The following is a 12,864-nucleotide window of genomic DNA, read 5'->3' as shown; positions in this document are numbered from 1 at the left end:
TGATAAGGGAATGATAACAAAAGGACATGCTTAACCTCTTGACAACAAAGAATTCTACAGGTTTCTCAAAATTGCAACCACTTATATAACCTTATTCTGAATCATCTTGAGGGCTAAGATCTAACTATACTGATGATAAAGATTCTGGACATCCTTGTGTTCACCATCACTGAATAAGGAGCTTTTGCCCAGTTTTACCAGATCATACCTAATAGGCTGAATACAGTACAGCGAAGCAATATAAACCTTGTTTCTGTTAATAGATCAATCTGAACTTATGTCAAAATTAGCAAGTGCTCAAACAGGCACTACATTAAACTGCAAGATCACTCAACAAGTAGTTTGAAAGGGAAGAAATATTTAAAGGAGAGTAAAATACTTATGATGATAGTAACAATTTATGCCCTCAAACACATACCAACTTGCATCTTTTTACAAGCATTCCAATTGGTGAAATTGTACAGAAATACAGCTGCCTTAACTTCATACACATCTTTCATGAAAAATTTGAGTACCTTAATTCCTGAAGTTATAATGCCAAGATAATTGTAAAGAACACCGCAATGGACAAAAGGAGGGACTACTTCCCTATACCTGCCTTTCTGCAAGGCGCTTGACTGATATCTTAATTTATGACAAATTTAGATGACAAAATCCATATGACAGACAAACCAACACTACAGATATGTGGGTGACATCACCTTCATACACGTATATGTAAGACGATCTTCCTTCATTCCAAGTTTAATTTAAATTCCTTTGGTCTTGTGGTTTTTTTGAAAAAGTAAGCCAGACAGACAGACGAAGACAAAGAGGTCCTCTAAATGTTATGCAGGAACTGGACATAAAAACAGAGAGGATTTAGAAAGGACATAAGTGAAAAGGTGGTTTTGGGATTTGGTTATAGGTGGGGTTAGAGATCTGACTGATTGCAAGGCACAATAGGTTGCTATTTTTTTTACACCGAACAATCGCCTGTAAGTTTCATATCTTTCAACTTCGTACCCAGAAAGACACAAACTCCGTCAATTTTTTATCAGTAAATGTGACGAAAAGATAAGTGTAACAGGTACATTCATGGACGGATGGACAGTCATAAACACACTGCCAAATTGTGGGAAAAACTATTGTTTCACAACAATGTGAAAAGAGGACTCAAATATCCATATTAGTTGATGATGGACCCATCTCTTGAAAAGAGAAGAGTTAAATGATTTTGTCAGATGTGTGAATATGGAAAAATAGACTAAACAGGTTTACCTCTAAGTATATGACTTCTATATAGTAGCCAACTGGAAGTGTTCCTGCCTAGCTGGACAGGGGTCCAAGACCTGATCAAATTCAAAAGTTTCTTGTAGTGTCTGCAACCTCACCATCCTTGTGAGCTAAAGATGGGGAGTTGGAGGAGCCTATATGTCTTCCTGCAGTCATTAGCAGCCATTGCCTTACCATTCCTGGTCCTAGCTTTGGATGGAGAAGGGGGCTTGGGTGCTGATCATAGGTATATATGGTCAGTATCTAATGCATTATCACAGTGCCTTGCCTCTACCATGCACAAGTGAACTTTAAACTCATGAGATTTGTAAGTGGATGGATGAAAAATACTGAATAGCATATCAATGCATAAGACATGAGCCAAACTTACATTACTACGACCTAACCTAACCTATCCCATTACTCCAGCCTAACCTGAACCTTTTCTCAATACTAATAGTTCTCCTTTATAATGTGAGGTCGAGCAATTCACATATACTAAGATGTACAGTTGGACATAGAAATTCCTGATACACGTCGCTCCGAAGCAGTGCACCACGTCAGACCACTACTGAGCGGAGAGTTCGAGTGTGTAGCCCCGCCTACCACTGATGCCATCTCTCCCTAAACTATCTGTTTGGTTACACTCAGAACACTTCCTCAGAGTGTGGTATGTCAGGATTTCCTGCGTCCAACTGTACGTGTAAACACATAGATATAGGTAGATAAATAGATAAAATGGATAGAAATATATTCCAAATATTATAAAATGATAGAAATATATTCCAGAATATAAAATTATAGAAATATATTCCAAACATTGAAAAATTAATAGAGTGAACAAGTTTTTTTCTTGAAATTTTGTTCTACAATATATCAATCAATGAGGAATAAAAACAAGATAGAATAGTGTGTCCGATTGTACCCTCAAGCAAGAGAACTCTAACCCAAAAGAGTAGAAGACTATGGTGCAGAGGTTATGGCACTACCCGAGACTAGAGAACAATGGTTTGATTTTTGAGTGTCCTTCTCCTAGAAGAGCTGCTTACCATAGCAAAAGAGTCTCTTCTACTTTTAAAAAGGACCCAGAATTTTCATTAATTATGTTTAATTTCCCATGGATCAATTCTATTCTATAATAGTAACACTTGGAGCTGCTACCTTTGTCTCTCCACAATATCTTATCTTACATCACTTCAAATATACCGTCTAATCATCTTTGATACATGCTTGTCTACCTTTCGCAAAGCCTTTTGTGTATTTAAGATGTGCCGATGTTAGTAATGCATTATCCATTGTATTGTTTTTTTTAATACCATTCTGAAGTACCCATCTCCAGTCTGAGTGGTTGTTTATGATGCCGGCATCTTCTTCCTAGAATAGTCCAGAAGTGTGTCTGAAACTTCCTGTGACAATGTTCTAGTTAAAGACAGTTTTTAAAGATGGGATATATTTCTATCTTCGGATATCTCCCATAGTTTCTATTTCTAAAGTGAATTTCTATTAAACGGCCGACGCAAAGGGACAGTGACAACGCCCGAGCAGAACAATGCCCTAGAGATTGAAGAAATGAAGAAGAATTGATAGGTAATCTCAAGTGTTGTCAGGTGTAAGAGGAGATAGGAGACCGTGGAAAGAATAGGCCAGACTATTCGGTGTATGTGTAGGCAACGGAAAAATGAGCCATAACCAGAGAGAGGGATCCAATGTAGTATTGTCTGGGCAGTAAAAGGACCCAATGACTCTCTAGCGGTAGTATCTCAACAGGTGGTTGGTCTCCCTTCAAAACAGCTGATGTCGAATAACAGTACTGATAACCGCGACAATTCTAAACAATAAATCAACATTATAAACATTAGTAACAAACATGGGTTATAGTAACACCCGTCAGTCAACCCAGACACACCACCTTATCTCCACCCGCTTCCCGTCACTGTATCTGTGAGGCACATGCAGAATTATATCCGTCACCACTTGACCTACGGATAAGAGATAAGGAAAAGGCATTTGGCTCACTGGACTGTATTCTGACATACTTGCGCAAGAAGCCGTCCAAAGCTTAGCTCCACCCCAACCTCGGTAAGTAACCCCCTACCCTATCTCTAACAGCCTCTCATCACTCTATCTTTTACGTAAGGCAAAAACAGCACTATATTAGTCACCACTTGACCCAAAGATACGAGATAAGGAAAAGGAAGGTTCTGCTCAACGATCTGTATTCTCGCACACCTAGGCGAGAAGCCGTCCAAAGCTCAGCTCCACTCCAGCTTCGGTAAGTATTCCGGGGTGAATGTAGTTCGTTGGGAGAGGTGTAAACTCTCTTATTACTTGTCAAATAAATTTTATTTATGGAGAATTTATTCATTTTGGTCTGAAATACAATATGAAGCTATTTTCATGACTGATTGATTGATTTGTAGTTTTCTGGCGTCCTGACATCTAAGGTCATTGACGCCGGGCTAGTTTCATGTTGAGATTTAGTGTTAGGGGAAGCTAAGCATACAGCATGAGATGGTGACCCATTTCATAAGGAAAAGGATTACTTTTAGTATTACCTTCTACATGATATAGAATATACCCACCGACATGATACATAGTGCAGTTATTGACATGATACAGAGTACTGTCAATAACATGATACGCAAAGAATTATCAATGACATGATAGAGTATTGTCAATAACATGATACATAAAGCATTTTCCTCGACATGATACAGAGTATTGTCAATAACGTGATAGATAGTGCACTGTTATTGACATGATACCAAGTACTATCAATAACATGATACATAGTGCACTGTTATTGACATGATACAGTGCATTGTCAATAACATGATACATAAAGCATTTTCCTCGACATGATACAGAGTATTGCCAATAACAAGATATATAGAGAATTGTCATTGACATGATAAGAGTATTGTCAATAACATGATACATAGTGCACTGTTATTGACATGATACAGTGTATTGTCAATAACATGATACATAAGGAATTGTCACTGATATGATACAGAGTATTGTCAATAACGATACATAAAGCATTTTCCTCGACATGATACAGAGTATTGCCAATAACATGATAGAGAATTGTCATTGACATGATACAGAGCATTATCAATAACATGATAAATAAGGAATTGACATTGACATGATAGAGTATTGTCAATAACATGATACATAAAGCCTTTTCATTGACATGATACAGAGTATTGTCAATAACATGATACATAGCGCACTGTTATTGACATGATACAGAGTAATATCAATAACATGTTACTGTTCTTAAAATATTTTATTTTATTTAATCATTACTTCTCTTGTAGTCCATTTATTCCACTTTTTTCACATGGTTATTTTTCTGTTGGAGCCATTGAGCTTAAAGCATCATGCTTTTCCATCAAAGGTTGTAGCTTGGCTAGTGATGATAATAATAATAGTAATGATAAAAGCAATAATAATACAACTTTCAAAATGAAAAGCTTCTCGTTTCAGCTTCCCTGTAGTCAAGAATCATGGATCGCTGGAGAGGACGCGTCGCACTCGTGACGGGAGCAAGCTCCGGCATTGGAGCCGCCATCAGCAGGCAGCTGGTGGAAGCCGGCATGGTGGTGGTCGGGGCCGCTCGACGTGTCGAAAGGGTCGAGGTGAGACATTGCGAAACGACACTAGTGCGAGGAATTCAAAGTAGAAGTTTGATTTAAGCCCAAATCTATTCAACACGAGTTTGTATTACCAGCCGTCAATTTGTCGAACACTTCAAAAGATGGGATTGCTCCTGTGTGAAGATCTGGAGTGTAGATTAGACCTGTAGAGAAATGCTTAGAATATATTTGTATCTATATATTTTCTGTGTAGTAATGATACTATTAGGTAATCTACTGAGTGTAAACCAGTTGTTAACCAGCGCGAGCACAACTTTTCTCACATGTGGCTATAATACAAGCATGTAGAATGCAGGTTTATTGGGTCCGAGTTTTGGGACGGCACGTAACGTCTTCGGGGATGGTACAACTGCAATAGCACCAAGTAATAAAAGAATTATGTATAAGTAAACAACAGTAAGATCCTTATCTTCCTCAGGCTCTGTCCAAGGAACTGAAGGACAAGCCCGGAACTCTCGTTGCCGTGAAGTGTGACGTGAACAAAGATGGCGATATTGAAAACCTCTTCAGCATCATCAAAAAGAAGTACAATGGAGTAGATGTCTGCATTAACAATGCTGGCATGTCTTATAATGACAGTCTACTAGGTAAACACTAAGGGATATCTTATAATGAAGGTCTACTAGGTAAACACTAAGGGTTATCTTACAATGATGGTCATCTAGGTAAACTTTACGCATTTGCCTAATAATGAAAATCTGCTAAGTAACAGCTAAGGGTTATCTTATAATGGTAGAATACTAGATAAAAACTAAGGATGATCTTATAATGGTAGTGTACTATATAAACACTAAGGGTTATCTTATAATGATGGTCCAATACTTGTGGTTATCTTACAATACAGTCGACTAGCTAAACACTAAGGGTATCAGATCCACAGGGTATCAAATCCACTTTACGCTTAATAAGTTTAAATACTACCCCATAAGTAACCCTGTCCAGGACGCATCTTTAAGGAAATAAATCTGTAATGTATCCTGAATTCAAACTCTTATAAGGATAGAATTAATTTGTTCTAACAAACGAGCAGAAGGAACACCGGATCAATGGCGGGAAATGCTGAACGTCAATGTCGTGGCGCTGTGCCATTGTACGAAGGAAGCAGTGAAGTCTATGCGAGAGAGGGGCGTTGACGACGGACACATCATCCACATAAGCAGGTAATTGATCACGAATGTAAACTTCTCTTCTTCAGTGCTTTCATCTATTTTCTATTTGCTGTTGGAATTTTCAATTGCTCTGAAAATTATCAATTTATAGCTATTTACAAAGTTTCACTGTAAAATATTCGACATTGTTTGCTTATTAGGGTCTTGTTGACAAGTTTCATTGTAAAATAGTCGACACTGTTTGCTTATTAGCGTCTTGTTGACAAGTTTCATTGTAAAATAGTCGACATTGTTTGCTTATTAGTGTCTTGGTGACAAGTTTCACTGTAAAATAGTCGATATTGTTTGCTTATTAGTGTCTTGGTGACAAGTTTCATTGTAAAATAGTCGGCGCTATTTGCTTATTAGGGTCTTGTTGACAAGTTTCACTGTAGAATAGTCGAAATTGTTTGCTTATCAGGGTTATGGTGACAAGTTTCACAGTAAAATAGTCGACATTGTTTGCTTATCAGGGTCTTGTTGACAAGTTTCACTGTAAAATAGTCGACATTGTTTGCTTATTAGCGTCTTGTTGACAAGTTTCATTGTAAAATAGTCGACACTATTTGCTTTGCTTATTAGGGTCTTGTTGACAAGTTTCATTGTAAAATAGTCGAGATTGTTTGCTTATTAGTGTCTTGGTGACCAGTTTCATTGTAAAATAGTCGACATTGTTTGTTTATTAGGGTCTTGTTGACAAGTTTCACTGTAAATTATTCGACACTATTTGCTTATTAGGATCTTGTTGACAAGTTTCATTGTAAAATATTCGACATTGTTTACTTATTAGGGTCTTGTTGACAAGTTTCATTGTAAAATAGTCGATATTGTTTACTTATTAGGGTCTTGTTGACAAGTTTCACTGTAAATTATTCGACACTATTTGCTTATTAGGATCTTGTTGACAAGTTTCATTGTAAAATAGTCGACATTTTTTGCTTATTAGGGTCTTGTTGACAAGTTTCACTGTAAAAGAGTCGACCTTGTTTGCTTATTAGGGTCTTGTTGACAAGTTTCACTGTAAAATAGTCGACCTTGTTTGCTTATTAGGGTCTTGTTGACAAGTTTCATTGTAAAATAGTCGACATTGTTTGCTTATTAGGGTCTTGGTGACCAGTTTCATTGTAAAATAGTCGACATTGTTTGCTTATCAGGGTGTTGTTGACAAGTTTCACTTTACGATAGTCGACATTGTTTGCTTATTAGAGTCTTGGGGACAAAGTGAATCGCTAAAAGGCCTTGATCCATAACGCTGAGTTGTCCTCTTAGAAGGCAATAAGTCTAACGCAGAGAGATATTACATCAAGGAAGTCGATCCATCAACGCAGTATAAGAAGTTAGACTGAATGTGAAGCGCTACAGAAAAAAGCAGCTGGTAGCAAAAGAACAAAAAATACCTCAAATATTACCTACACGGCAAAGCAAATCATACACACAGATGCGCACGTTACACAGATAAAGTTGGCTTAGGGTCCGCAACTAAAATTAACGAGAAGTAAAAGTCGTCACAGGAATATCTATATGAGACGAAAATGGAGCAGACACTCTATTGTTTAGAACGATGAATTAGAGTTTAAATTCGATTAATAAATAGTTTAAGATGAAATAAAAGTACTGAAATATCAAGTGTGAATCTAAACCCCAAGTAGGTTTAATATCAAAAGTCAAAATTTCTTATGCGTTATGAGTAATTTAAGGTTCTAACAACAATCTGATAGAGTTCAAATTCTTTTCCAAGTTAGTCTACAGCAGTGGTTCCCAACCTGTGGGAAATTTCCCCCTGGGGGGAAATTTGAAGCTTCCAGGGGGGGAAATAATTACACTACCTACTAACTAAAACAAGCGGAAAATGTCCTCATAGTACGTGCGGCAATTTGTTGTTAGCCATTCAATTGTGATATGATCATATCAGTTCTCAAAGACATGATATTCAAGGGGAGAATTGGAGTGTCATGCCCATTTCTGAGGCAGACGAGTGGGCATGAGGGCTGGGCGGGGCATGAAGGGGGAAATCTGGATGGTTGAACTGGGTGCAGGGGGGAAATGACAGAAAAGAGGTTGGGAACCACTGGTCTACAGCATTCAAGATTTATTCTACATAATGTCTACTTGGTCAACTGTTAAAAGGTCTACTACGACTAACTGATTAACACAGTAACCGATGTGAACTTAAGTTTGTATGGTAACTACGGTTGCCTATAAAACGATGCGTTCATACAATCCTTAGAGGAGTAATACACCCTTTTTCCTACAGTATACTTGGACATAAGGTAACCTTCCTCCCTGGCCCCCACTTCTACTGCGCCACTAAACACGCTGTCACGGCTCTGACTGAGGGTATGCTGCATGAACTGTCGGCCATGAAGTCTAATATCCGTATATCAGTAAGTAAATAAACATCCGTATATCAGTAAGTACATAAACAAAATCGACACTTATAGATGATCAAAAGAGTAGCTATAACAATATCCTTGAGATAGTGAAGTCATTACTACTTTCTTTGACATTCTCCATTTTTGCATTCATGTCACCCAATGCGACCATCCTCTTACTCTTTTCATAATGCTTGACAATAGATGATCAAAAGAGTAGCTACAACAATATCCTTGAGATAGTGAAGTCATTACTATCTTTGTCATTCTCCATTTTTGCATTCATGTCACCCAAGGCGACCATCCTCTTACTCTTTTCATAATGCTAGACAATCATTAATAATGCAGAAATGAGCTCAATCGTCTTTGATCATAAATACAATCGATATTCATTCTTTGGCTGTTTTAAATTTACATTTCAAGGCCAATTACTCATTTCCTTTTAAAATGTTCCTTCAAAACTAAGCCGTCTCAGCGACTTAGTTGCTAAACCTAAAATTGATCTACATCTTCCTGATACACAGTCACTTCCACTTTCTCTTTCATTCCTCAATTCTAATTCGGTGTTGTGGCAAACAGTGTCTTATATCAAATACATCCATATTAACATTTTGTTCCCATTTTTTTTGCTTGAAATATGATATTCCGGTGACGAAATGCCACAATTTATTTTTCTTTACTTTAATAGCGATATTATAAGGACACAATCAAAGGAAGAAACCTAAAGCAATATTAGTAATTTTGTATAAAAAAACTATTAATAAAGTCTATCATTACATCAAAGATACCAACTATATACGAAGCGAGTCTGTTAGTTTCGCTTCGAATCAGAATCCATGATATACATTTTTCTCGTTTCTCTTCCTTTTAGGCCATATGCCCAGGTCTCGTCGAGACAGAATTCGTAGATAAAATGATGGGGAAAGAAGCATCGGACCACCTAATGACATCAAATCCTACATTAAGTTCACAAGATGTTGCGGATTCCGTCTGCCACATTCTAGCCGCTCCAAAGCATGTTCAGGTAAGTCTGCGTAAACGCGAGTATGTATTTGTTGATTCAAAGCACTATGTAAAAATGGTCTATATTACACAACTGGTTTCGATCAACAGATTAATACAAACTTAAATGATGTTAACAACAGGTTTCGCAAATGTTTACGCTTCGTAATAGACCGAGTGATAAAAACACACTAAGAAATTATGCCATATGCCAAGACCCCTCATAGACATCCCTTCCCCCTCTTCAAAAATCAATTATAAAATAATTTTTCCTAAAGGGGAGACCAGGAAAGTGGAGCAGTCAATAATACTATGGGTGGTGAAAGAAAAGAGGCAGTTGTTTAATGAATGTATTTCGAAGTTATAACAGATAGTGAGTTAAGGAAAAAGTTTAGTAAAGAAGGTAGGGAGGTAAGAGCTAAAGACACTGGATTGGAAGTGCAATGTTGAATAAGATTGAGCCACTAAGATGAATGAAATACAGAGCAACCCACGAAGGATCGATGGAATATGCGGAGATACATAGAGGTGTAAAAATAGCCTTCTTGTTGTTGGGAATGAATGGAGGACTATAAGTTAGTGAAAAGAACATTATTCTAAAGCATTGGGAGGCAGGAGGTGAGGAAGGATTAAAAACTGCTCGATAGATGGTGTGGGATATGACGGTAGGAAGGAAGGCTTAAAAACTGATCAATAGAGGACTTGGAAGACGACAGTAAAGGGTGTTTGGGTTAGATTCAAGTGGGTGTCCCATATTGGAGGGTTTCAAAAGCTGCACAAAGGAGAATCTTTATTCAAGGGGTTATCTACTGCACTGTATAATGGTTCAGTGGCTACTTCCCACTTGGTAAGTGTAGAAGACTCCTGAGGAGTTTCTAGGACACTCCAATATTAATCCATTGTTTTCTAGTCTTGGCTAGTGCCATGGCCTTTGTACCATGGTCTTTCACTGTTTAGGGTTAGAGTTCTCTTGATTTAGGGTACACTCAGGCACACTATTCTATCTGTTTCCTTATTTACGTCTTCAGTGGGTTATTTTCCCAGTTGGAGTCCTTAGGCATGTAGCATCCTTTTTTTCCAACTAGGGTTGTGGCTTAGAAAGTAACAATAATGATAATAACAATGTGTATGAAACAGGTGATAAAGGACTGTTTTTCTATCCTATCACACCTAAAAATCCTGTGCCCTACAGGACTAAAAGACCTGTTTGTGGTACAATAACTTAGTTATTTAGTCTCACAGAAAGTATTTCACGTTAATTGTCAAATCCATATTATCGAAGGAAATTTTCTACTATACGGTACATTCATAATTCAAATATAAATAGAGAAGCGACCACTATCTAATTTTCTTCCGACAGAGCCACCATTATTTCTGCTTCTAATAATACTGTTTCCTTTCGTTCTCAGATTCACAGTCTGATTATGAAGCCAGTTGGAGAAACAATGATGTAAAGACAGCATCTCCACCACTCACCTCAATGAAGATATCACTTCTGAGGACCTTATGGATTCATTATTTCTGTGGAGCTGAGACCATGATTACTTAGCCCAAAATTAATGAAGCTATCACTTATCAGGACCCTAAGGATTTATCATTTCTGTGGAGCTGAAACCAGGATTACTTAGCCCCAAAATTAATGAAGTTATCACTTCTGAGGACCTTACAGATTCATTATTTCTGTGGAGCTGAAACCATGATTACTTAGCCCCAGAAATTAAAGAAACTATCACTTCTGAGGACCTCAAGGATTCATTATTCCTGTGGAGCTGAAACCAGGATTACCTAGCCCAAAAATCGATGAAGCTATCACTTCTGAGGACCTTAAAGATTTATTATTTCTGTGGAGCTGAAACCATGATTACTGAGCCCAAAATTAATGAAGCTATCACTTATCAGGACCCTAAGGATTTATCATTTCTGTGGAGCTGAAACCAGGATTACTTAGCCCCAAAATTAATGAAGCTATCACTTCTGAAGACCTTAAGGATTTATTATTTCTGTGAAGCTGAAATTATGATTACTTAGCCACAGAAATTAATGAAGCTATCATTTCTGAGGACCTTAAGGATTCAATATTTCTGTGGAGCTCAAACCAGGATTACTGAGCCCAAAAAATTAATATTCATTGGTGACAAAGTAATAATTACTTCAAAGAACTATGGAATACTGACTTCCAGGTTTTTTAAACGCTATTTTAGATATAAGTGAGATTATAGTTATTGAATAATTGTGATTTATGAGGGACTTACATCAGGTAATATCTATGTCAAAGCAGGTTTCGAAACATTGATATTTCATATAGCCTAGAACAATTAATGCCTTTAATTTGTGGCCTCAGAAGGTAACAAAATCAGTCTTAAAATATACGAAATATAATCTTAAAAAGTTGTACTGAAAATTTTTATTGAGTAAAATAGGGTCTTAGCATAGCCCAAATAAGGTCTTTGGTCCATGAATGCTTCAAATACATATTTAATGTACTTAAGGATATGAGATGTGTAAAATAGTGTTCTTTCGATGTACAAAAAATCACCATAATGTACAAATCCTTCTTCAACCTGCCATGCTGTTCAATACCGTCTCCAAATTTGGTCTTCAGAAGTTGTTTAAAATTTGAAATAGTTGGATACGAAAACTTGATTTCTAATAAAAATTCTGAATATTTCTTAATTGATTTCACACCTTCCTTACCCCCATGGACGTACCGGTACGTCCTCGCAAAAAAAATGCAATAAATTTTTTTTTTCATATTTTTTAAATTTTTTTGAGAAAATTCAGGCATTTTCTAAGAGAATGAGACCAACCTGACCTCTCTATGACAAAAATTAAGGCTGTTAGAGCAATTTAAAAAATATATACTGCAAAATGTGCTGGGGAAAAAATAACCCCTTGGGGGTTAAGGGTTGGAAATTTCCAAAGAGCCTGGGGGTAAAAGGGCATCCTACTTTACCAGTAAGGGTCGAAGTTCAACTAATCATAATAAATAGTAATTAAGAGCTACCTAAGAACACTGTGGCTAAAAAAAAAATGTTATTCCACAAATATATAACACCTGAAAACTCTCTCTTGTTGAAATGCTTTTGGGAAACACGAATGGCCCAATGGCTGACATATACAGTTTTGAAGGCCACACTCGATGATACAGTTAACAAAACCCTTCGTATCATTGTAACAGTTTTACCTGTTTAACACAAGGTATCTCTATCTCTCACAGTTCAAAGGTTACTGTCAAAAGTATGTAAAAGGTTTATGCCATTGCAGTAAGTAATATATTTGACAGGGGTCGCTTCAACATTCTAGTTGCAATGACAAGGGAAGAGTGAAAGACAGAAATGGGCAGACAGAGAGACATGAAAATGAGCTGACTGCCACTGCACCAAGGTTGCATTGACTATGAAAATGTTCTAGTGTAAGAGAGGA

The 12,864-nt window shown here is 37.1% G+C and overlaps 1 protein-coding gene across 2 annotated transcripts; it reads left to right on the top strand.

Moving 5' to 3' along the window:
* Positions 1-3,196: 3,196 nt before the first annotated feature.
* Positions 3,197-12,067, top strand: LOC137645902 (dehydrogenase/reductase SDR family member 11-like). Of its 2 annotated transcripts, none has more exons than XM_068378941.1 (7): positions 3,197-3,333; positions 4,750-4,901; positions 5,338-5,506; positions 5,950-6,079; positions 8,322-8,451; positions 9,311-9,463; positions 10,851-12,067. In XM_068378941.1, the coding sequence occupies exons 2-7, from the start codon at positions 4,770-4,772 to the stop codon at positions 10,893-10,895; spliced, it is 759 nt and encodes a 252-aa protein (XP_068235042.1). In that variant the 5' UTR covers positions 3,197-3,333; positions 4,750-4,769; the 3' UTR covers positions 10,896-12,067. The 2 variants fall into 2 exon arrangements, with proteins under 2 accessions (XP_068235042.1, XP_068235041.1); XM_068378940.1 differs by lacking the exon at positions 3,197-3,333 and adding an exon at positions 3,375-3,526 and having other exon boundaries at positions 10,851-12,065.
* The last annotated feature ends 797 nt before the right edge of the window (positions 12,068-12,864 follow it).

The sequence above is a fragment of the Palaemon carinicauda genome, chromosome 8, assembly GCF_036898095.1.
Source record: "Palaemon carinicauda isolate YSFRI2023 chromosome 8, ASM3689809v2, whole genome shotgun sequence".
NCBI lineage: Eukaryota > Metazoa > Arthropoda > Malacostraca > Decapoda > Palaemonidae > Palaemon > Palaemon carinicauda.
This window is presented reverse-complemented; position numbering and strand designations above follow the sequence as displayed.